At 53.5% G+C, this 24,853-nt stretch overlaps 1 protein-coding gene and 1 long non-coding RNA gene across 4 annotated transcripts in view; one reads left to right on the forward strand and one right to left on the reverse strand.

Moving 5' to 3' along the window:
• Positions 1-1,206: 1,206 nt before the first annotated feature.
• Positions 1,207-24,853, reverse strand: part of SMAD3 (SMAD family member 3) — a 118,301-nt gene continuing 94,654 nt past the window's right edge. The window contains exons 5-9 of one of the 3 annotated variants that reach the window (XM_024735203.1): positions 23,160-23,210; positions 13,050-13,262; positions 10,865-11,002; positions 8,234-8,378; positions 1,207-5,755 (exon numbers count right to left, since the gene is read on the reverse strand). In XM_024735203.1, coding sequence (XP_024590971.1) covers positions 5,632-5,755; positions 8,234-8,378; positions 10,865-11,002; positions 13,050-13,262; positions 23,160-23,210 — 671 coding nt within the window. In that variant the 3' untranslated portion in view covers positions 1,207-5,631. The remainder of the gene's footprint in view (positions 5,756-8,233; positions 8,379-10,864; positions 11,003-13,049; positions 13,263-23,159; positions 23,211-24,853) is intronic. The other 2 variants (XM_024735204.1, XM_024735205.1) reach the window with 2 other exon arrangements.
• Positions 8,397-10,104, forward strand: LOC112393137 (uncharacterized). Its single transcript, XR_003001836.1, has 2 exons — positions 8,397-8,595; positions 9,601-10,104. It is a non-coding gene; the product is annotated as an uncharacterized LOC112393137 (long non-coding RNA).

Below are 24,853 nucleotides of genomic sequence, written 5' to 3' on the forward strand. Positions count from 1 at the left end.
AAGAGTACAGACACTGGTCTGGGGATACCCCCATGGAAGGGGGAGGTGCAGGCCTGAGAAAAAGAGGAGAGCGGACATTCAGGGCCTTTCCAAAAGGGAGGCTGGATCACCAGGGGCAGCTGCAGAGGTGGGAGGTGGCGGGGAGCAAGGAAAAGCAAAGCATCAAGCTGCCCAGGACTTGGAGAAGGTGGGGCGGTGGGGGGCTCCCGATAAACACAGAGTCAGGAAAGGGAGCTTGCTTGGGCAAGACGGGAGATGACTCAGTTTGGGGGAGTTGTTTTGGATCGCGTTTCACAGGCAGCTGGAATTTAAAGTTGTGGCGCTCAAGGAACAGGTTGGTTTACAGGTAGGGATGTGAGAGTCATTTGCCGAGAGACTGACTAGATAAAACCTTGGGGAAAGTCGTTTAGGGGCGGGAGGCTAGAACTGGCCAAATAACAATGAAGGTAGGGATTTGATGTAGTTCATGGAGGCCAAACCTATAGGCACGTGGGTGCCGTTCCTGGGAAATCTGCCTCCCTCCTGGTACACCATGTGTGGACTCCGGTGAGGTCCTGGGAGGGAAGGCTGCTGTAGAAGTGGCCCAGCTAGAGAATTACGCCAGCCCCCTTCCGCCTCCCCCGAATTGTTTATTCATTTTAATCATCCTTTTTCTTAATCCGCATCAGCTGGGGTCAGTGTAAGATTCAGCCATGGAAAACAATTTTGAAGTCTCTTTCTCCTTGGGCGTTTGGAATTTAAAATGGATTTTCACAGGAGCTAAGTCATGTGAGCTGGAGAGTGTGGAAACCTGCTTCTTTCGGAACCTGAAACCTACCTCCATTGCCTGTGGCAAGATTAATCCGGTGGCGTCCACTCACTTGCCAAAGGCTCTCAAATACAAAGGAAATGAACGCGAAGTAACGCGGAGACAGCGTCGCTGGGACTTGTGCAGCGCTGGGAGACGTGCCAACTGGGAGACTTGACACCTTCACGTGCCTGACCCGGAGGCTCCCGCTATCCCTGCAGGACTGGCTGGCACTGCATGTTGCCCTCGGTGAGTGAATGAGGGCAGCGGGGCTGTGGCAGAATGGGACCTGGCACATCCTTGGTCAAAGTGCACTTGGGCTTGGAGACAGACACATTTCTCTGAAGCCCCTGGGGCCCTTTACCCTCTTCTCTCCACTCAGACATGGCAGGGAGAATGAGAGCGAGCTTCTGGCCCAGTAGCTTTTCAATGAAAAGTTTATTAGAAGGGCACTTACAGGGGAGAGAGAGGACACAGTTCTTTAACAGTAGGGGTACAATGCTTAAACAGGTGCTCTGCTCTTAAGATAAAAGTTAGAAAAATCTAAAACTATAAATACATACATGCTTTTTACAAAGGTATTAAAAGGTCAGGCTGGCTGAGAAGGGAAGGTAATCAACATCCTCCGCGTTTTTTCCCCCACCCAAACGCACACCCAAACCAGGAGTCCTGCCCAGAACAGCCTAGTTGCAACAGCAGCACTGAAGGTGAATGAAGGCTTCCGGGAGGAAGATGGCTCCATCCCTCTGTACAGTTCTCACCCCTAGGAAGGGAGAGGGGCTTGGTTCAGAGGCCCCCACGTAAGGGCCTGTATTCGACTGAGCTGCCTGTGTCACATGCTGCCACGTGGGGAGCCAGCCTGGGTCAGTCGTCCCAGGTGCTGAGCCCAAAAGCCACTGCACCCTCTACCAGCGTTTGGAACTGGCTGTGCCCCGTCTCTTCCCAGCCACTGTCCTTGGGAGGAGAGCCTTTTCCAACTTTCTTCAAAAAATTAAATAGCTATCTGTCTTGAATGGTTTTAAGAAATTATTACATAAATATAAAAACACCAGAATGCTCGAGTGTACATTACTTTAGCATAAAAGAAAAAAATTACAGGATCACTTGAGAGAATTTCTCAATCCAGTTTACACAATACGTGAGTTTTTGCATGTGGTAGCTGTGTTTCTGAAAGGTTGCCTGTAGCGCAAGTCATTTCCCCGCTCTTCCATCAGAGGTGCCTCATTTTTGATCCATACGTTTTTCTGCTTTCCCACCCACTTGCGGAGTGGCTGATACTCCTGAAAGACTGTTACTTGAAGGGGTTCGAGAAGGGAACATCTATGCCACACCAAGAAAAATGGTACAACTTAGCTGTGTTGAGGTTTTCTTCTAGCAAAGATGTAGATTTGGGAAAAACTCCCAACTGTGCCACTTAGTCACACAGTAAGACACAGGGCCCGGAACCAAACTCATGCCCTCTCTTGCTACTTGGTAACCCCCTTGGTAAACAGTCCCCTGAGCAGTCTGCAGATTCCTGTCCCTCCCTTCTCCTTTTAAGGACTACAGAGAGTGGCCTAATGAGAGCTCTAATGTGAGCTCTCACCCCGCAGAGACCCTCACGGAGCCTCAGAAATGGCAGCTTGGGGCTGAGAATGAAATCAGCTGTCTGCCGTCTCCCCAAGCTACTCACATACATGCATGACATGCACACGTTACTTAAAGAAAACCTTTTTGTGCGGCGGTGTGAGTAAAAGCATTTAGCCCTGGAATACGTCCAAACTCTAGGAAGCCAGAGGGAGATGGAGAAAAACAAACTAAGCACAAGATACGTGCTACAGCTCATTCCAATACATTAACAATGATTTAAAAAAATAATCACCATGGTAAATAAAAAAATACAGCACAGACAACATAAGGACAATGGAAAAGTCTGCCAGCAGCCTTGCCCTCATGTCTGTTCTTCTTAAGAGTCCAAGTCCCCGCTCCTGACTCTGGGCTTGTCTCAGAATGTCAGATCTGCAGCCTGCCAGGAAGGTGGCCAGCAGAGAAGACTGGCCAGCACAGGCCTGTAACCCGAACCGCTGGGGCGGCTACCTACTTGCACTGGAAGGCTCCAAGTACTAAATAAAGTTAGGAGCAGGGAGGGAGTGGGCGGAGAGGAAAGGGAATACAAGCTGGCTCCTGAGGGAGGTGCTGAGGCCAGGATCTAGGGCCCCGCGCTATAGCTACTCTCAGGTCAGCGTCAGCACAAGCCGCAAGGTGAAGGTGGCCTGGCGGGGAGCCCGGGGCAGGGGAACAAGGCACGTTGTGCAGCCTGGACAACGGCACTGAAAAGGGTCTCCAGAAGACACCGTCACCCCCCAGAACTGCCCCGATTTCCTCCTGCCCCTTTCAGCTGTCCTTTAAGTTTTTCAATGTATAAATGCCTTCAGGCGATAGGATTTTTAAACTATTTTTATGACTTGAAGGACACTAATATTACATGTGCCTTAGAGCCACCTACACAGCCTCTAGGGTGGGAATGAAACCAGATCCTAACCTGTGGGTACAACCAAATTTCTTTTCAGTGGTGCTGAAGGTGGGCTTCCTCACTTTTTCCTCTCATCCTCCTCCAGCAGTCTAGTCTATTATAAAGAAAAAGGGCCAAGCAAGTAGCTTTCGGAAAAACACAAAATTAAAACTTCATGCCTCCTAGAAGTAGCCTTTACCTTTGAGCACTGAGGGTTCTGAGACACCATCCAAACGCAGCCAGATGTGACCAACAAGATCACCCAAATTGGGCTGTACCTGAAGCCGGTTCCCAAGTACCTGGGGGACAGCTGTGTGCCGTAGGAAGCCCTCACGGGAGATCACGTTAGCAGGTGGAGAACACGGGTCCTCAGAGACTGCTCCCCGTGGCTTTTAGAGGGGGCACCACGATGGCTTCAGCCGAGGCCAAAATGGAATAAGAAGTCATACCATGAGTCTCAGACCTGACTGGGAGCAGGAACACACATCCAGGAGGTTCAGATGATTTCCTGTATCTAAAAGAAGCAGTCCACCATCATTTCATACCAGGCACGAACTTCAGACTTGCAGTATCTGGCCCCCTCAGGTGGAGTGAGGGACTACACACCGTCTCCGGCTCTGTGTCGACAGTCCTGCGCAAAGACCAGTCCAGGTCTGGCAAGGTACTCTTGTCTCTTCCTATGTCCTCGGCAAGCAGCTCTCCTACCTGGAAACTTCAGGGCTGGAGCTTCAGAGGCCTAGGATCCTGTAAGTGAGGCACCCAGGAAGCCCCCAACATCGCCACATAGCATCAGAAATGTCATCACATTTGAGGTTTATACCTGCCAAAAGTGTACACTTTCTTCCCTTCACCTGCAATTAAGACAGGACTTCCATAGGAAATCCCTTTATTTTTCCTGGTAGAAATCCATGCAAAAATATGGGATAAGTCATTTCATACAAAAACAGCAGCAAAGTATAAAGTACCAATTGCAAGTGGCAATTCCATCTGCTGTATTCTGCAAAAGGCCAGTAGAAGAGGGCTCTTTTTTTTTTTTTTCCAGTTGAAATAACTTAGTTTCCTCACTAATTGCCACTGGGAGCAGTACTTATTACACATTGTAACTGCTAGAGTTGTCACTGATGATCCTCTACTGTGAGCTAGATAATCTCATATCCCAGGGGAAAGATGACAGACCTCTTTGTACCAAACCTGTAATTTTCAAAGGTGTAAAAAAAATTTTCAATAGCCCTTTCATTTGCTTTTGTGTTGGCCTGAGATCTTTCCCTCCTGGTGAATTTGCTTCTGTTAATTTCAGCTTCCAAATGTGCTGGCAGGTGTCTTCTCAACAAAACCTGGAAAAGCTTCACTTTGGGGGAGATGTTGCTGGGTCCCCCTCTGGTTTCCCAATTTTTCTTTTTTAAATATAAAACAAAGGTTTAAAAGAGCACACGATAAAGTTCATTTAATTAACGCAACTGACTACATCAGCCAATGTAGCCGAATGCATGAGAAAGCGGAGCGAGCTCTTACAGGTGACCGGAGACCCGCGCACCTGAACACCATTGCGGACAACTGCCTCCTGCTTCCCGGGAACACTTTACATAATCCAAATCTCTTTGAGATTAACGTGATGCTACAAACTATACATTTCCTACATGCTTGAGCCTCAACAGATCCTTCCAACTGCTGAAAATGCAGACAACTTTTAAGAGTATTTTTAAAGAAGAGGTGTCACCACCTTTTCCCACCGGTCCGTGTGCTCGGTTCTGGACACACTCGCTCACACCAATCAGTATGCTCCCCGAGGGGTGGAGACAGACAAGACCCCTCCCCACCCCAAGTCAATTCAGCCCCCAGGGTGCAAGGTCTGCCGCTGCTGGGGTTCAGGAATGCTCACTGGAAGAGGAGGGCTGGGCCCGAGGTGCGCTTATACCCCTGCCTGCCAGCTTCTCCCTGCCCAAGGCAAATTCTAGAGTGCCGAAGGCAAATTCCGCACTCGGTCCTGACCACAGGGCCGTTTCCTGTTGGGCAGTGACATCTCAGTTTGCTGTCATTAAAAGAAAAGGGGGCTGGGGGAGGGGGCAGGTGGTAAAATACTACCTGTTTGCTCAAGCCACCAGAGCAGAAGCCATTTCTTGCCCTTCACACCAGGGCCAAAGGGCAGATGTGTTCAGCAGACACAGCTGTTCGTAAAAATCCATCTCTGGGTTTGCTTTCATGTTCTGTAAAACAGGCTCGTGCCACTTTGGTTGAGGGAGAAAAATTTCTTCTTCTTTGACAACCGTGATTTGAGTTCTGATTTCTCCACCTCCTACATGGCCATTTTCCCCAAGCCCACCCTCCCCGCCCTCCCCCTTCACACCCAATGTCTCTAAGACACACTGGAGCAGCGGATGCTTGGGGAGCCCATCTGGGTGAGGACCTTGTCAAGCCACTGCAAAGGCCCATTCAGGTGCAGCTCGATCCAGCAGGGGGTGCTGGTCACGGTCTGTCTCCTGCAAGACATTGGGAAAGGGGTGGGTTGGGGGATGTTAAGCACGTCCAGAAGCACACACACGTCAGAATGCCTTTTCCCGCTTTGGTGACAGGCTTCTTCCCAGAGCCAGAGATACGGACTGCCTTGCTAGACCCTGTCCTGGAGGAGATGCCACTGACTTGCTGAAACTGCCGGGCCAAACTCCAAGCAGGAAGGGCTTTGAGTAAATCAGGTTCTCCTGCACCAGGGAAGGACGTGGCCCCCTTAAAGAGAAACATGTAAGGCAAATTCCAGGGTACCCCAGAGGCCCCCCGGTTGCCTTGATGGGCTCCTGAGGGAGAACCTCAGCCAGAGCAAAGGTCTCTCTGGTCCCCCTGTCCTGAGAGGGCACCTACAGCTCCCCTGCCTTCAGCCCCGACCCACCCCCAGCAGGCCGCGATGACGTGCGTCTGTCTGATTGAGGGGTGTTTCTTACAGAGCGCCGACAGAGTCCACATGCTGTCGGTCCCCAATGTGCTGATACAATTCCCATCTATGGCCTTATTTTGGAAAATCTTACGAGCAGAGCGAGCCGTGTAACAATTACTGGAAAAAACCAAGGCACACCACACGTTTCTTTTCCCCAAAGCACTTTGTCTAAATTCGGGCTGGTTGATGACGCAGCTTGCAGGCAGGCTCCCAAAGGCCTCCACTGAGCAAAGGCTATCTGCTGAGGCCGGAGGCGCTGGTGCCAGCTGGAGGTGAGAGGCCTGGGCTCTGCTTTCAGCCACCTCACAGGAAGGGGTGAAACCTTACTCTCCTTGGCCCAGGAGGCAGGAGGAGGGCGAGGCTGTTCTGGGAAGGGGCCGCACCACCAGTTAGGTTGCTCTGCGGTGCTGCCAGGTGGCAGTGATGTGGTGGGCTGCACAGGACTGGGTGTGCTGGCAGTATGTCCTGCACAGTGACACAGTGCCCCCAGGGAAAGGCTTCTGCCAGCAGGGGCCTCTTCCCAAGCACTTGAACCTGGAGGACTGCAGTGCCGCGCCAGGTCAAGAGCTGCTGGCCTGAGGTCACCACCCTGCTTGCTTGGCCTGCGCTTCTCCCGAGTGGAGGGTTAGAAATGGGCTTGCAGATTCGGCCCTGGCGTGCCTGCCTGACCTGGGTGCCTGAGTGTGGCCCTCTAGACTGCAGTCTGAGTGCTAACAGGAACAAATGGACCTCCCTCTGGCTCTTTTCCACCGGGTCCATCTTTAAATATTTCCCTTCCCCAACTAAAAAGAAGATTGATTTTCTAACCTTTCCACTCTTGCTCCCTAAATGACTCAGCCAAGGCCAAAAGGTGAGCTAAAACGTCCCTCGGACTGGGCTTTTGGGCCTGGGCTACTCTCAGGCCATTATAACTGGGTTGTAAGTTCTCTGACGGCTGACCACTCGGATAGCTCAACTGGTCATTCATCCCGGATTTGAGGGAGACCCCAGAGACCGAGGTGCTGTGTTCCCTGGCACTGTGGGGCAGACACGGAGAACAGCAGCTAAAGTACGGTAAATGAAAGAGGAGGATTTTATGGACCGAAATCCTCTAATGAGAATCTGACTTTCCATAAGTCATGCTCATCTGGATTTCATTATAAATGGTGGCCCAGAGCCAATACTGAAATGGGTTTGGCCTGGGTGCAGAATGACTGCAAAACAAAATGGATTCCAAACATCTGGAAAAATGAAGAGAAGGGGAGAGTAACTTGCAAGGCACTGGCTCCAGCTGACGTGTGGGCACCTCTGTGTCTGCCGCGGAGTCGGGGCTGGGCACACGGACCTGCCTCTAGGGGAAACTCCTGTCCAGGTGTGGAAGGAAAAGGAACGGGCTTCTCTAAGCCCACGCCAGAGTGGCCCGAGGGATTCGACAGAGCAAACCAGGGACACCCCTGACCAGTGCCATGTTAAAACCAGTATCTCAGAAATTCTGAAAAAATCATTTCTGAACAAGTAAATTTTGTTCCTTGGACCACCCAAATCTCCTCCTCCCCTCCCTGCTTCTCCGTTTTAATATCCTAGATCCTCAGGGTCACTGGGTCAGAGATGGAGCCACAGAGGAGAGAAGGAACAGTGAGATGAAGACTTAACTCCCTGGAGAGGGTCTTCCTAAAACCATCTGCCCAAAACGAACGAGGAGGAAGACGCCAAGAGGACACCGTTCTAGGCTCAGCTTTTCCACAAATGATGCAACTTCAGGCTAGTCGCTTTCCCTCCCTGGGCCTTTGTTCCCTCATCCGTACAACGGGGACAATGCCAGCGTCCCCGCCCAGGGTTGTGGTGAGGATGGAACGCTCCCAGCTCCTGAGAAACTGGGCGAGCACTGCTCAGCTCTTCCCTGTCTAGTGGGACTTGGCCCCGCTCGGATCCCCGGTCCCTCTGCTCTTCGGGGCAAGGGCCAGCCTAGCTCATCTCTGGGGAGCCCTTGCTCCGTGTTCTGAGCCACCTGCAGTCCCCGCATCCCAGGGGCAAGCGCCCCAACCCCAACCTGTACTCGGCTCCCCAGCCCTTGACGAAGCTCATGCGGATGGTGCACATCCGGGTCAGCTGGTACACGGCCTCGAAGCCCTGGTTGACAGATTGAGCCAGGAGGGCGGCAAACTCCTGGTTGTTGAAGATCTTCAGGTTGCATCCTGCCAACAGAACAAAAACGGTGCTTGGGGGGGACGAAGAGTGCACTTGTCCAGAACTCCTCTCCTGGCTGAAGCCCCCCACCCCCCCAGGGTCACCCAGACCGGTGTTCCCATATTAGCCACAGAGTCCACGCTCAGCACCACACTGGGGGCGGGCCCACGTGGTCCCTGCCCCTGAAGCCATCACCGCCTTGATGGGGAGATGCAGCTGACACAGGTGAGGGGGGAGAGTTAAACAGTGGCCCATAAGCTCCAGTTCCCAGAGCTGTGGGAAGGCTGAGGAAGACAGTAAAGTGAGCCCAGGAACAAGGGAAACGGTTGGGAGAGGTGGGCCCTGCCCTGGGCGAAGGGGCCAAGGCAAGACTCCAGGGAACAGAGGCAGGGTCACGAGCCTGAAGGCCCACGTGGTGTACGGGTATGGCCGACCTCCTGGGGAACAGGAGTCCTTGCCCTTTGATGGAGGGAGCACCAGAGAGACGGGCCAGCTGAGAGGCTACCCGGCCTGCCGTGCCAACAGGAGTTCGGCAGAGGGTCCTGGGCACCTCCAACAAATCCACCTCTGCCCGGACCAGGAGGCAGCGAGAGATCTGGGCCACATCTTGGCCTCTGGGCACGAGGCTGGGGTGGGGTGACATTCTCGGCAAAGTGAAGGTGTGTACCTAACTCCAGGCATAAAACCAGAGACAGGCACACATAAAGTTTACCGTAAATCTCTTGTTCGAAGTCCTACTGCCTGAGTGCCAGGAATGTGTCAATCAGAGAAATAAAAGACAAAAAAAAGCACATGCCGAAAATGCCCAAAAAGGTGAGCTGAGGTGACACTAACGGGCCAGCACTGGGCCCCTCGGCTTGCTGCGTGCCTCTGGGCTGGTCACTTTCTCTTCTAAGCCCGTGTCTCCCTTGTGAAAGGAGAAGCTGGCCTCAGAGGCCCCCCAGCTCTGACATCCCATGAGATAACATCCAGCACCACAGCCAGCTCTGCGGGAACCAGAGAAGGAGAGGGTGGGGCCGGGGGATGGGCAGAAAGCTAAGTGCGCATCTGGACTTCCTCTTCTCATTTTCTCTGAGGGGAAGAGGGGTGAAGCAGAGCCCAAGGTGAGTTCCGGTCCCCCGCCCAGCAAGCAGCAGAGGAGCACACAGCCCTAGGCTCATCCTGGCTCAGCCACTTACTAGCTGTGTGTCCTTTGCAGGTAGCTTAACCTCTCTGAACTTGTCTCCTCAGCACGCCTCCTCACCTGAAGAGCTAGAATAACTGGTGAGGACTAAGTGAGCCCCAAGGTAGCCGTGTGCTCTGTAAACGCAACCACACGACGTTCCAGAAGTGGAGCGCACCATGAGCATCTCAGACTCTTTGCATTCTTAAGTTGATCCAGCCCATGACCCACCGCTCCACCATCACCTGCTACTTAGTGAGCAGAAAGACATGCCACACACATGCCGCAGGCAATGGACTGAGCCCCACACACTCTACCCACCGGGCACAGTCCACACACTGCGGCTGCGTGCCCTGGGAGAAGTGGGCTGCGGCAGGGGCTTTCTGCCTCAGCTTTCTAAAGAGGCCTTGGATGAGATCAGCCACCTGCCTGGTCATCTACCCAGGCCTGGCCCTGTCCAAGCCACCCTCTGGGGTGAGCCTGCCACCCCTTGGAGTACAGGTGGGATTCGTAGCCCTACTCAGAAAACCCTCAACAGTCCCCCTGAATAAAAGCAAAACTTTCTCATGTTCTTCCGTAGCCTGGTCCCATCATGTTTTCTAAACGTGTCTCCTAACTGTCGTTTAAACGGCCTCCGCTGCAGGCAGAGTGCAGCCCACGTGTGCCCTGCCCTCCATCACCTCTGGGCCTTCGCCCATATCGTTCCCTCTGCCTGGGATGCCCTCACGGTCCCCGCCCCACCATCACCCTATGCCTAATGCTTACCTACCGCTCCAAGCCCAAATGCCTTCTCCTCCATGAAGCCTTTCCTGATCCATCCTAACAGTTAAATGTGTTTTTCCCCTTGGATCCAAGAGCACGTTACCTGTGCTGCTTGCATGGTGCGTAGCACCCTCCCTTGTATTAAACACATTTGTGTCTTTGCCTTGCACACTCAGCTGATGGGTAAGGTCTGTGGGGAGAGCAGAAGGACTTTCTGCACCCCTCCATCCCCCTACAGCATCTGGCATGGCTTTAGGAAGGAAGGGAGGGAGGGAGAAAAGGAAGGGAGCAGGCATACTATCTTAGCATCTATGCACACAGGCAATAAACAGGTACCTACAGAGATCAAAGGCAGATCTGTCAGATGCTGCGTCTGCTCCCCAAAGGTTCGGGGAGGTCACAATAAGACAGCAAGGCAGAAAACCCAAGGGAAGCATCTCCAGATTGTCAGTGCAAACACCAATGAGGAGAAAAGGTAAGAGAGAAGAAACCTTTCCAGCATCCCAGGCATGTGCCGCAGAGGAGAGGACCTCAGGGAGAGGGAGAGGGTGGCTATGTCGGTGGTGGTACCTGGTGGGATCTTGCAGACAGTGGCTGGGTGCCAGCCGTAGCGCTGGTTACAGTTGGGAGACTGGACAAAGATGGCACTGTCGCTGAGGCACTCTGCGAAGACCTCGCCTCCGATGTAGTACAGCCGCACGCCTCGCCCTAGAGAGATTCGGGTCAGAGTGGTCCTGGCACCAGCTGAGGCTACCAAAGGAGGCAGAACTGCAGCCGATGCTCCAAGTGACCGGTTCTCTGCCAGGGTCACCAGGCAAACGGGGCCCAGAGCCCAAGCCTGAACACACGGGGAAGTGATGGGTGACGCTAGGTTGCCAAAGCTGGGGAGGCAGACGACGAGAGGGAAGAGCATGGGTTAAGTCTTAACAGCAGCCTCTGTCAATGACCTGCCATGGGCCTCGGCCAAGTTACTCAGCCACTGAGCCTCAGTTTCTTCACCTGTAAGATGGGGGTAGCAATAATACCTACCTCATGGGGCTACTGTAAGACACAAAGCAAGTGCCTGGTGAGCAGTAGCTGCTGCTGCTTCTACTACTACTAGGTCCCTCCCCCCTCCAAGATTCAGAAACTCAGTCAGCCTGCAGAGCTCCTCCTGAGGCAGCAGATACCCCAGGAGCCCGTCACTGCAAGGATGGCTTAATTAGTGCCACTCCCTGTACCTTTCTCCCCTCGATGCATTTTTCTAAAACATTCCATAGCTTTATATCATTTACTTTCCCTTCATCTCTTAAATCCACTCCAGATGGACAGAAATTATTTTTAAATTGGCTCTGCAATTCAAGCAAGTTATATAAACCCTCTGACAACGAGTCTGCTCAGCCAGGGGATGTTCTCTTCTCCCGCCTCGAAGGTCTTTGTTCCCACTCCTGGGGGCAGAGGCCCAGAGGGCCGGGGAACGGAGCCAGCTTTCACAGGCGCAACGTGGAGTGGGATGGAAACCAGGTGACCGGCTGCAGGCCTGCCTCCTCGTCCCACCACTGTCCCCGGCCCCGCCACTCCCCAGTTCTTCCTGGCTCAGTGCTACAGGACTTGGCAGCTCACAGACACCAGGGTGCTGACAGACTCGGGGGCCACTAGGAGGCGCCCTGGAGTTATGTCGGTCAAGAGCGGGAGGCAGAGGTGGGAAAACCCAGACCCAAAGAACAAAAATGTTTGGGTAATTTCTGAAATGTTATATTTAAATACAGAAAAGTATAAAGTGGGTAAGTAAACACCTGTGTATACCACCGGGGATCTTTTTTAGAAGAAAACAAGTAGGAGGCTGTCTGGGAAGGATGCAGGCTCAGGGGCAGGAGGGGGCTCTTTGTCACCGACTGTGTTACACACTTGCTGTGTGGCCTCTGCAGGGCTCCGCCCCTCCCTGGGCATCAGGTTATCATTCCCTGGAAAATAGGCACACTGGTGCAGGCTCATGGCTTCCAAACTTTTCTTGACTGTAAAACCCTCTGTCCAAATGAAATCTTCCGTGAAGGCGCAAGATACAATACAAACAAGAGCAGAGGTGCTCTGGTTCACACGTGCCCAGACCCCTGCTGCCCTGCCCTGCCCAGCTCCTGGGTTTACTCTGGAACCCCTTGACCACCCTGCGTGCCCTGAACAATGTCTGAGAACACCCACCATCTCTACACCATCTCTACGGCCCTTCTAGGACTCTGGATCGCAAAGCTGTGCACATCCTCAGCATGGTAATTTTATGAGCAAACCAAGTGACACACAGCAAGGCTTCATCCTCCCTAAACTAAGTGATCTTTCACCACGTGCTGGGTGTCAGGAGAGCGTGTTAGCAGCAGTGGTGTCCCGGAGGCGGGCAATACTGGTCTCTCCACCTCTTCTAAGTTCCTAGAACAATCATAGATGAAGTGAACAAAGAGAATATCGTTCCTCCAAGGTGGACTATATACTTGTCCACCTATCAGTACTTCAAGGGTATTTTTATTAAGAGAATTGCACGGTTGCCTTTCTCAGGAAAGTCAACTGTCCTCCTCTGTGGCTTTCAAATTTTCAGAAATGGTCTCTGAGTGGGAGCAATCAAGCAACCGGAACTCTACCTGTCTGGCCCCTAAACAAGGCAATACGGAGCCTGGGGGACGGGCGTGGGGAGGCGCACAGTGGTGGCTGGTGGGTTCTGGCAGGGGCTGTGCTGGCTGGGGTGCGGGGTGGTGTCACGGGGTGGGGGGGCGCGGCCGCCCCTTACCGATGTGCCTCCGCGTCAGCTCCACGGCCGCGTTCCTGTTGACATTGGAGAGCAGCCCCAGGCAGAAGCGCTCTGAGTTGGAGGGATCGGTGAAGCCATCCACTGTCATGGACGGCTGTGAGGCGTGGAATGTCTCCCCAACGCGCTGGTTGAGCTCGTAGTAGGAGATGGAACACCAGAAGGCCGGCTCGCAGTAGGTGACGGGCTGCAGGTCTGAGGAGACAGGCCGGGCCGCTGGGTCAGGGGGCCCCCCAGCCCCTGAGCTCCTGGATGGGGTCCCCTAGATGCTCCAGAAGCCTGTTTCCCCACCTCTCAGGGCATTAGAATCCCCCCCACCCTTTTACTGTGTAAAACTCGCAGGATCCAGTGGGACAAAATCCTCAGGTGTTGGGAGAAGCATTCCACTGGCCTTGGCACTATTTAGTTGAGCTCACAAAGGCCCTGTCCCGCCCGGCCTGGCCTTGGGTTGAAGTAGTATTCAAGGAGGTGCTGGGTCAAACCCAAAAGGCCCCGAGACCAACAAGCACCTGGCTAAATGCACCGGACAGGCCAGGAGTGCCCACTGTGGTCTGGCCACACCATCTGCCTCTCTCCCAAGGTCCCCAGAGTGACCCATGCTGATCTCTGCCTCCCAGAAGGGCTTGCAGCTTCTGGCTCTGCCTGGTCGTGGGCTAACTCCTAGCCTGTCGGGCGGCAGCGTCCAAGCCTGTGAAATGACAAGGCTGGTGCGGCCCAGGGGGTCGCGTCTACAGCCACACAGGCACCAGGCACCGTCTACAGAGTGAACTGGGTCCCTGCCTCTTATTGCGGAAACTTATCTTCCAAATGTATCCAGATGCCGTCTGTTGGGTGGCTAAGACACAAACTCACCTAAAAGAAGCTCTGAATTTATCCTAGTTGTCAGTCTGTGTCTCGGTCAAGGGCTCCTCAGAGCAAACTGCCATCCTGTGAGGGGGTGGTTCTCAGAAGAGGTGGGAACCCCTGAAATAGAGGTTTCCCCTCACGTGCCTCCACATTACCTTTCCCGTGATTCCCTATGCCTCCTGTCACCTCCAGCTGTTCCAGGCTCCACACCTGCCCAGGTACCCCTGCCCTCCTCCTGCCCGTCTGTGTGTCATCTCCCACCTTAGGGTCCATCCTCTTGGCCCTGGGCCGGGCCCTCGTCCTTCCTCACTTGCAGCAGTGCCACGCCTCTGACAGGACTCCCCAGCACTCCAGCCAGCCCTTCCAGCTGCTTCTCTGCTCTGCACTGCTCCCCGGGCCACATCCTGTTCTCTGCCTACTTGAATCCCACCACCTGCTGGCGAATCAGGGATTCTGCTGCCCTCATTCCTCCGCCTCAGACCTCCAGCCTGAGTCACTTGCTCTGGCTCTTACATATACGTGGAGCCGCCTGGTCACTCAGGGCGTGTCTTTGTGGGAGCCAGTGAGAGTGATGGGAAGGGCTCGCCGTGCCAAGTCTCAGCACTGGCCGGAGACCCCTGCTCACCGCCCGCCGGGCAACCTCCCAGAGCGAGAACCCACGAGAACCTCTGCTCAGCTCACCAGACCTCTGAAAGTACGTAAAGCCCAGGAGAGGCCCGGGTCCCCCTGCAGGGCAAAGTGGCCCTGATCTCCTTCTGGGGTCTACGCCCACGATCCCGTCTAAGGGTAAAGAGAAGGTCAGCACACACGGGAGGAGCTGCAGCCCGTGACATCCCTGCACTCCACACACCCTGGAAGAGTCAGCTAGAGGGTCGGGACACCTACATCAGGTTTCTCAACCTCGGCACTACTGAGATTTGGGGCCAGATAATTCTGTCTTTGTGGGGAGAGGGTTCTGTGCACTCTAGGATGTGCACAGCATCCCTGGCCTCTCTACCCACCAGATGCCGGCGGCACACATCCATCTCACCGTCCCAGCTGTGACAGTAAGAAATGCCTCCAGACGTTGCAAAAAGTCTTCCACGGGGCAAAATAGGCCCCAGTTGAAAACCACTGCCCTAGATGTTGGACCAGGTCATGGAGCACAAGCTTCAAGGCCACATGGACCATCGTCCACCCTCTGCTCAGACACAGACCAGCCGTGTGCTGCTGAGCAAACCAGTTAAACTCTGAGTTTCAGTGTCCACATCTCCCCACGGGTCACCAGAGTGGAGCATCTCCTTTATCACCAGGCGCTGTTTGTGGAGGGACTGAGATAATGCAAGTGGAGAGCGGGGCACGCATCAAGCACTCAATAGATGGTGTTAACAGAAATTATAATAATTTTGGTTATATGAACTTGAAAAGATCCTGTTCTTGTCCTGACCTCCATCCGAAACGAGCAAAGCGTCCTTGCCCCTCCTTCCCTTGCCAGGGCCCACACTACTTAATGGTGAAAGTGGTGTGGTGGGGCAGGAGCGACCATGGCCTGCGGCCAGTGCCCCCGAGGCTGGGTTGAGCCACGCCAGCCACATCCGGCTCTGGCTTTGCTCGATGCTTGACATTCCAATGAGATAAGCTATATTCTAAACAATGTGGTCACTAAAATGTGAGCTATGTTGCTTTGGAAACCTTAAAAAAAAAAAAACAACCACCACCACCTAAGAAATCCAAGTGCACTCCAAGCCTTCAAAGTGGTCTGGCAACGTGCCAGGGCCAAGAGGTACTGGGGAATTCCCAGAGGCAAGCTCTGCTGACCCTGCTGTGCAACCTGAGGGACATAACGTCCCTCTCTGGCCTCAGTGGCCCAGTCTGAACAGTGACTGCAGTGTACTGGAAGCCACTGAAAGCAGACCATGTAGGTCATGGTGTTTCTGGCATGGGTCACCATGAAGAGGCAGCTATGGCTGATCTGGGCTGGCCTTGGCTTCTCTAGCCAAGTACAGAACAGAGCAGTCTTCATCTCCAAATTATAAAGCCTTTTCCAGCACCCCCTGGGCTTAGTCCAGGCAGAAGTGAGCGAGCTAGGCTCCCAGGAACACTGACTCAGCCCACCCATCAAAAGAAGAGAAGCCAGCAGGCCACCCATTGGGTAACATGGGGCCAGAACCATATTCTGGGCACGTGTGGGCTTCAAGGTGTCTCGGAATCAGAGAGAGGCTTGGGGTCCTAGCCCAAGAGGCCCTCCCAAGCAGATCTGAGCCCTTATCTAAACATCCCTGCAACTCACAGACACTCCCTGAACAGTGCTGTGGAAAACACAGGATGCAGGAGCCTGACACATAATTAAGAAGATGCTACTTGGGGGAACAGAGCCGTCAGGCCAAGGCAAAGTCTGAAGGCTGCCATTTCACGGAGTGCTGTTTGGACGAGCCGACCTACATTCAGAAGCAGCACCACAGCCATGCACTTACTGTTGTCTGCAGACAACTGACAGTCAGCCCTGCCTTTCACCTCTCTCCCTCCCATCATCCCTCGGTACTTCCTCAAGGCATTTCTGTAAGAGGAGCTGCAGACCCAAGTATGATCACCACCTCGGGGTTATGCCTTGAATGGCACTTTATTTTAAACTTCATGTATGCCCTCATCTCTTTCCTACCAAAGGACTTATCCAGACCATGGTTCCGAACAAGACAGAGTCAGGACCCTGGAAAAGAGAAGACTATAAACAGGCTAACCATGAAGTTACAGCTCCTGAAAGAGCACTCCGCTCGGGTCTAAGCTTCCTAGCAGACAAGGCAAAAAGGGAGCACAGTATGCTACATGGCTCTGGTTGGTGGACAGACAATTCTTACTAGTTCTGCAGGGGAAACAAAACTTGTCCCAGGCACTAAATCTTTTTTTTTTTTTTTTTTTTTGCGGTACACGGGCCTCTCACTGTTGTGGCCTCTCCCGTTGCGGAGCACAGGCTCTGGACGCGCAGGCTCAGCGGCCATGGCTCACGGGCCCAGCCGCTCCGCGGCATGTGGGATCTTCCCGGACCGGGGCACGAACTCGTGTCCCCTGCATCGGCAGGCGGACTGTCAACCACTGTGCCACCAGGGAAGCTGGGCACTAAATCTTAAATGACATCTTCAGGTGGCTACTCCTCCTCCATATCAATCAATCCAGCCAGCCAACCTACCCTAATTTCAAGAGTTTCCCAACAAACGCAGAAGCAATTTTATGTAAGGTTGCTTCTAAGAACCCTGAACATATGCCACTCACAGGCTCCTCTGGGAGGACAACTCTACAGGGTAAAGTGACCTGCCCCAGTGGAAAGTGGTTTCGCTTCTCTAGCCAAGGACTCAGCACACCTGGAGTGGCAGCTGATGGCGTGTGCCCAAGGCCTTCCCTTCAAACGCTTCTGCTCTCGGCCAGACTGCTGAGTCTGTGCCAATCTCTCTTCCTGCAGCAGAGGCGTTGCAGACGCAGGAGCCTCCCGCTGCAGCCGTTCTCGGCCCCCTGTCCCCACCGGTGCGGTGTCGGCCAGACCACTCGAGGAGCGCAGGGCACTTAATTCTCGACTGGCCCCCTGCCAGCCTAACGCACTGGCTGGCTTCAGCTCTGAGCCCCATTCCAAGCTGGCACTGACTTTCTGTTTTGTTTAAGGAAAAGAAAACAGAATAAAACCCAGAAGGCAAAGGGATGCCTATTAAAAACATGTGCGAGAGATCCAAATCCGGTAAATGAAAGGGGCGGGGGGAGGTCGGAGCGGGGAAATTAACTTTCTACTATACATCGAAAGCAGGGACTGGGTGAGGGCTGGGAGCAGCGACGCTGTAAAGCTAAAGGTCAGATCACAAACGGCTGACTTAGTCTGTGCCCTGCTCACCTGCGGAAGGAGGCTCTGCCTCAGGCCGGGAGGCTTCCACGCCCCAACCCCCATGTGCACTTCCCCTGCCTGGACTGCTCGTCCCCCTCGTCTGCCAGGACGCAACCTTCGAGGCCCAGCGCAGGTGGCTGTGAAAATATCCTCTACACCTGTGCCTGAGCCACCTGTGTACCTGAGGGTTAGGTCCCTGCAGGCCCAGGCCAGCTGTGTCCCAGCAGCCGGGCACCCATTCCAACTTGTCTCACCAAGGATTAGGGCAACAAGCCCAGTTTTACACAGAAAAGACCCCACACGCTCTTTCAACCTAGGACCAGTTTACTGAAACCAAGAACAGTGGAAAAGTCTTAAGAGCTGGACGGACCCTCAGGAGCGTGACGGTCCAGCCGGCAGCCAACGTCCTGCCGTGAAGATGCCTGCCTGTGGTGTCCCAAGCTTATGGAAGATTAAAGCCCAACGAGGCCTCAGAAAAGAACTTCTGCAGCAGCACAAGACACCTGGGATCAGGTAGGGCCTGTAACGTGGGCCCCTACCGTCTCTTGGGGCCCAGGGGTCTTCCTGCTACTCTGCCACCAGGGCCCCCTTCTCCTGGCAGGAGAGGAAGGCAGCCTCAGCCCAACGTCCTCCGGGAAACCATCACCTCCTTAAACTCCAGCTCAGCCACTGCCCCAGGACATTCCCTGGTACCTCGTTTCCCCCAGTCAAGGCCCCTCCCGAGATGTCTCACTTTAAAGCAGAAAACAACTTTACTCACCGGCAGGATCCAGCTCGTTACCTTTCTTCTCTCTCTCCGCCTCCCTCCTCCTTCCCCTCCATTTGCTCCAATCCTTGACCTAAATCCTTAGGAAATTCCAGGTGACTCATCCGGCATGATGTGTAATAACAGGAACATCACCTGCTCACATCCCTTCCCTGCAAAACAAAGCCCTGGGACCTCCCCAGAGCCTGCCCCTAGCCAGAAGCTGAGCTGCCTTTCAGTCACTCATGGGGCACCTCCTCGAGGCACCCCAAGTGGCTTTACTGTGGCAGGAGGTGCAATCTTTTGCCTGGAGGAGGGAGGAAATGAAGCAGCAGCCCGATGTCCTATGCTTGCTTTCTTTTTGTATAATAACTCCTTTACTAGAAATAATAGGTGTCCTGAAATGCCCTGTCTCTCTCCGGGGAGAACTCTCCGCGTGCCTGGCAGCATCCTACTGCTTGGGACACGCCAGCCACAAAGGAGAAACACGGAGGCAGCTGCTGCGTGCTGCCCACCCCACCACCCCTTTATCCCCAAAGGATGCCCTTGAACTCACGAGGGGTTCTCTTCTCACTTCTCACTTCGCATCTCTGCAGAACCCGCCCACTGTGTCCTTCAGCACCTCCTCCCCTCCCTGAGGCACCATCCTCCACCTGACCCTCAGCCTCTTCCCGAGAGGGTCCCGTGAGTCTGTCTTCAGCCCTCTTTCCTTCTTGAGCTGGGTCTCCCTCTCCACTGAATCCATCCACTCCCAGGACTTCAGCCGAACCTTCATCAGTGTTTCCAAAGTGAGATCTATGGGAGGGTCAATAGGATCGTAAGAGAAAAGTGTTCCAACAGCGGTTGGACCCGTGGGAGAAACGCTGGACCAAACAGGCCTCCTTTCTGCAGGACTCGCAGAGGCTTTACGCTGCGGGTGCCCTGGGGGGCCCAGGAGGGGGCACAGTATAGGCTCTCCAAACTCATTTGATGACAAAATCACGTCTCTGACTCCACTCTGGGCAAGGCTGTCAAACATGCTAATGGCTTCCAAAGCTGCACCTCCAGCCACAGCCTCTCTCCTGACCGTCCTGCCGCTTCCTGGACACAGGCAAGCACCGGCATCTCCCTGTCACCCTTTGCCCCAAACCCCGTCCCATCTCCTGGGGCTCTGCCTCAGTTAAGCTAAAGCATCATCGTTTTCTCAGTTAAAGCTGATCAATGAATGCCAATGATTCATGACACTCTTAAACGCCCTCTCCTCTCCCGCTGCCATTTCTCTAAAGCATTCATCTCAGCCTCCTTCAGCGCTACAGCTTCCTAAGTGGGTATTTGGGGGGGGGTAGCCCCAGTAATTTCCCCGAGATTTTAAATTCCACACAGTGGCCAGATGAATCATTATGAAGCTGCCATCAGATAACCACCAACCCCCAACTCAGAACCCACCATCTTGCCTTATCCTATAGGCAAGACAGGGCTACGTAAGGGTGGCCCTCAGGGCTCTCTTCTCAACCCGCCAACCCCGAGCCTCATCTTCTCCACTGTGCCTCCCAACAAGCCAACCAACCACACCGCCAGCTGTCCTCCGAGCTTACCCCACCCTTTCACGCCATTGCTTCCATCGGCAGTGTCCTTCCCTCCTTCTCTGCCTCACCGTGTCCCACCTGTCCTTCAAGGCCCAGCTCATACAGGTCATCACAACTCCAAGGTCCCCCCACCCTACTTGGCACTGTCCTCCTGGCACATACAGTTCCTCCCTCCTGTGTGCTGCTCCCTTGGCACCGGGCACAGTGCACCACCGGTGATGGACAGACACCTCCAGCCACTCCACCAGACTGTGAACGCCTAAACGTCCTCCCTGGCTCTGGACCACCAGCATCAGTACCTACTAGGAACTCAGCAAATGGTGACTGAATGAGTTAATACATAGGAGACACTGGCCACCCTGGATGATGTCCCCACGGGAACGCCACGGTTTGCTCCTTTGAACCCTCAGGGTACTTCATCTGCACCTACCTCTTGCTTTAATTAATTAATTAATTTATTTATTTATTTTCGTTGCGGCACATGGGCTCTTCGTTGCAGCTTCTCGCTAGTTGTAGCACATGAGCTCAGTACTTGCGGCGCGAGGGATCAGTTGCCCCGCAGCACGTGGGATCTCAGGTCCCCGACCAGGGATCGAAACCACATCCCCTGCACTGGAAGGCAGACTTAACCACTGGACCACTAGGGAAGTCCCCCCTCTTGTTTTACATAAAAAGTATTTATCGTCCTGCCTTATTTATCCCAGCAAGGCCAAAAGCACCTTCGTGTCAGGGTCTGTGACGCCTCTTTGAATTCCCCCACTCGGACTGGCATACGGTGACCAAGCAGGAAGTGCCCAGAGAATGACTGAGCGAGGAAGAGACAGGCAAGCAGGGAGGGCTCCCAGCCAGGGACAACATGGGACACCAGGGCCCTCACACCTGACATGTGTTCCCCACTGTAAGTCCACAGGTGTCTCCTTGAGCCTAGTTCTTCTGAGTGAAAAGGGCGAGAGCTAGTCTAAGTGACCGAGCAAAGGCAGGGTCCTGCTGCACGTGGGGGCGCAAGTTCTGGATCCCCATGGCCTGAGTTCAAAGCCAGCTTCTCCATTTTCTAGCTGCGTGAAGGGGACAAGTTCATTAACCAGTCCGTTCCTTGCTTTCCTATTCCATAAAATGAAAAATCACAGCACCACCACCTTAGACAGTTGTTACAAAGATTCCGTTAACATGCATGAGCCACTCTGAACAACGCTCAGTAAATATCAAGTTCTCGAGAAATGTCTGCCATCTTCATCACCATCCTTTCATCCCCTTGCAGCTACGATGCCAGAGGCTGTGAGATGGTAGGGGCCCTACCAACAGTACTGAATGGGTGAAGGTGGGGGTTCGAGGGCTTGGCAAGCAGAGAGGAAGCCAGGCCTGTCAGCGCCCGTGTCTCGCCGTGAGTCCTACCGTGGCTTGTTGGCTGACTTGTCCCCCACATTCACATCTTCCCAGCCGAGTGGCACCCCCTCTCTGCCCACCAGGCTTGGAGGCTGTCCCTTCCTTTGCAAGAAATGGCCTAAGAATTCCTGACCCTCAGACGAGAGGCAAGGGAGAACTGTGCCAGCAGGGCACTCTGCCTCGGGGCCAAGTTCAAGAACACGCTGTCATCCTGGTCCACGCAATCTCGAGGGGAATTCACAGTGAGTACCCGCCCAGGACAACCTGCGGCCTGAACCACCGAGTCAGGCAGTGGGGTTGCCAAGGCAAGCACCAGTTCTGATGTCTGTCGACTTCAGGGCGCCCATGGCCATGGTGGGGTAAGAGGGCTCAGCCTCCAAAGCTGAAAGCCCAGAGTCAAGTTCACACTCATGGCCTTTAAGTTCTCAAGGGTTAACATAGCTTCCAGCCTTCAGAGTTTGTGTTTAAAAACTCCATCAGTCCTTTCACATCAGGAATGTGACCTTCCCGCTGTAAAGCCCAACACTCACAGTGGTATTATTTTACAAAGATGATAAAAGAGATCCCCCAAAGTTACAGCTCACACTGCCCACTTGTCAGCCTGTATCAAAAGGTTTTCAAGCAGCTCCCCACGTTCCAAATGATGACTTTCTTCATCTGATGCTATCAGTCAAGAACTGGGAACAACTGGGAACAAAAGCCAGGCCAATCCACTCTGATTCACCAAGCTTGGATATTAACTCCTTCTTTTTCCTGAGCCACAAATCAAACCCAGCAATACAGGCTGGAAAAGAACCAAACTCACATTTTTCTAAAGCTACCAGACCAACACAGAAATAAAAATTCCCCTCAATAAAAACTCAACAAATATTTAATTTGTTTTGAGCCCTCCGGCAGGCCCCACGCTGAAGCCAAAGGATGCTCCTGGATTAGAAAAGTGAATCTCAGAAAAATGACCCAGAAATCAAACATCTAAGGGAAGGTTGTGGAAGTGATGGCCCAGCTGCTCCAAAACATCATGAGATAATGCAAGATGATCAACGTGTCATCTAAGTACTGAAATGTGTTTACAAAATAACAACGAGAAGACAGAAGGAGAAGGTGGATATGAACTATTATCTCAAAGGCAAAGCACAAATACATGTGCCTGATCCACAAACGTCAGAGGGACCGAGACGAAGCAAAAATGTCTGTGTTAGGGCAGGGGCATTATAGGTAACTTGGCTTTTTTTTTATCCCCCCAAATTCCTTATATGGTACTGTTTTAAATAAAAATGACATCATCGTCAGATGAGGTGCTCAGATAAAATCCAAGTAAATGTATCTGAAACAAGTCCCCGAAAGCCGGGGGCTGCGGTTTGCACCGCTGCCTGTGGCTTTGCATCAGATCACACACGGATGCTCACTGACCGGAGACCCTCGTGTCTCTTAAGCACAAGGTTCGGGGGTTTTTCATTCACTCGTGTCTAACCGCCTCCCTGGGGAAATACAAACCTGGCACACGGCTGCCTTTCCTGCCACCACTGTTCTCAGGTTTCCCGTTCTGTGGGTGACCCCAGAAACAATGTAACCAGAAACCTGATGGGCTGCACTGGGCGGATGGTGGGGGTCGGAGCAGGGGAGCCTCAACTTCAGGGCCCCCTCTACACACGGGCCACCAGGCAGGGCTACAGCTAGAGGGGGATTGAGTCATCCAAAGAGCTACTTACCCAAGTTATTGTGTGCTGGGGACATCGGATTCGGGGATAGGTTTGGAGAACCTAGGAGGTGAGACACAGCTGTGAGACTTCGGAAAAGACTGTTGGCCTGGGGAGCCAGATGACAGAACATTTGCATCAAGGTGGTGCAGGAAGAAAACCTTGGACTGAGCCTCCACGGTCCAGGAGAAGACCAAACCCCACATCCTTGCCTGTGCTTCCCCTTCCCCGGGCCCCAGCTTCCTCATCTGTGGAACCAATGGATGAGAGGATGACCTTGGAGTCTCTTCCACAACTTGAAGGTTTGATGCTTCTAACCAAGCCCCCGGGCACAGGGCTGCTGCATTCCCAGCCTGGGTGCACAGACCTCACACTGACCCTCCCTGTTAACTGAGCCCCCAGAGGGACAGAAGGAGCAGGGAAGACCCTCTCCACAGCTGCTCCAGACCCCGGGCAGCGAAGGTAAGGCTTGCAGCTGCCCAGACCTCACCAGTCTTGTTCGCACGGCTCAGGACCTGCAAATACCAACGCAGCCTTTTCCCCAGGTTTCAGGAAACTCACTGAGCTGCCTCGGACACCCCACAACTCAGCAACCAGACTGACGTGATGCTACACGTGGGAAAAAGTCCTAACTACCCAATTCTTTCTACTCTAATATCGTTACTCTACCTGTTTTTCCCCCCCCAAAAAAGAAAAAAACCCACAGGGAGTCAGCCTTCCGAAAACCAAGTGACTCTCTTCCGGAAAGCAACACTGGGCTGGCCCCTCCTTTGTCCCTGCATCCATGGGGCTCCAGCTCTGGAGAGCGGCTTATTGACTGACAGCCCTGTGATTCCAGCCCCGGCTCCACCCCCTGAAGCCTACAGTCCGCACAGCTTACGCTGCCTCGAGCTGTTAACGGGGGTCTGCGCCTGCTCTTAACTCAGCTGTAACCTTCTTGAGGACCCGGGAGGAACCATGGGTTTCTTTTTCACCCCTAGCACCCAATCTTCGGAGGGATGTGCAAGAGTCACAGAAAGAGCAGAGCTTCCGAATCTGCCACGGCGTCTGGACATGGCACCACTTATCAGCCATGGGACTTTGGCAAAGTGGTTCGACCTCTTTGAGCCTTGGTTTTTTTCCCCTCAGGTATAAAATGGGGAGAATACCACCTAGCGTGTGATTTGTGGAAATGCAGTGGGATCGTGCCTATGAAAATGCCTATACCATAGCTGGTACATAGTATGTGCTCAGTAAATGTTGGTCTTCTGATTTGTGCTGGCCCGAATGACGGAGACCCAGGAAGGCAGGGGGACCTTCTCACTGTTCTGAACAGACCTGTGTGCATGTCCGGGGAGAAGCAGGGCTGGACAAGGTGATCCTCGGGCCCCAAATGAGGCGCTACCACATCTCAACTGTCAGGGAAGCCAAGTCCATGAGCAACTGGACTGGTTTGAGAGAAGAGCAGAGAATAAATAGGAGACCCCACCCACGGGCTGGCTGGGGTCCACAAAGCCCAGGCACACATTCCATAAATCAGTAATGTTCCCAACAGGTACACTAAGGGAGGAGAGGAGGGAGGGAGAGACAGAGAAGATGGAGCAGAAAGGGAGGAGAGGAAGGGGAAGGAACAAGAGCTGAGAGGGTGAAAAGGTTGCTGCTCATCCCATAGAAGATCCTCTCTGTTCTGTTCACTTTTTTTTTTTTTTTTTTTTTTTTGGGTAGTG

The sequence above is a fragment of the Neophocaena asiaeorientalis genome, unplaced genomic scaffold (genome assembly GCF_003031525.2).
Source record: "Neophocaena asiaeorientalis asiaeorientalis breed wild unplaced genomic scaffold, Neophocaena_asiaeorientalis_V1.1 scaffold264, whole genome shotgun sequence".
In the NCBI taxonomy this organism is placed as follows: domain Eukaryota; kingdom Metazoa; phylum Chordata; class Mammalia; order Artiodactyla; family Phocoenidae; genus Neophocaena; species Neophocaena asiaeorientalis.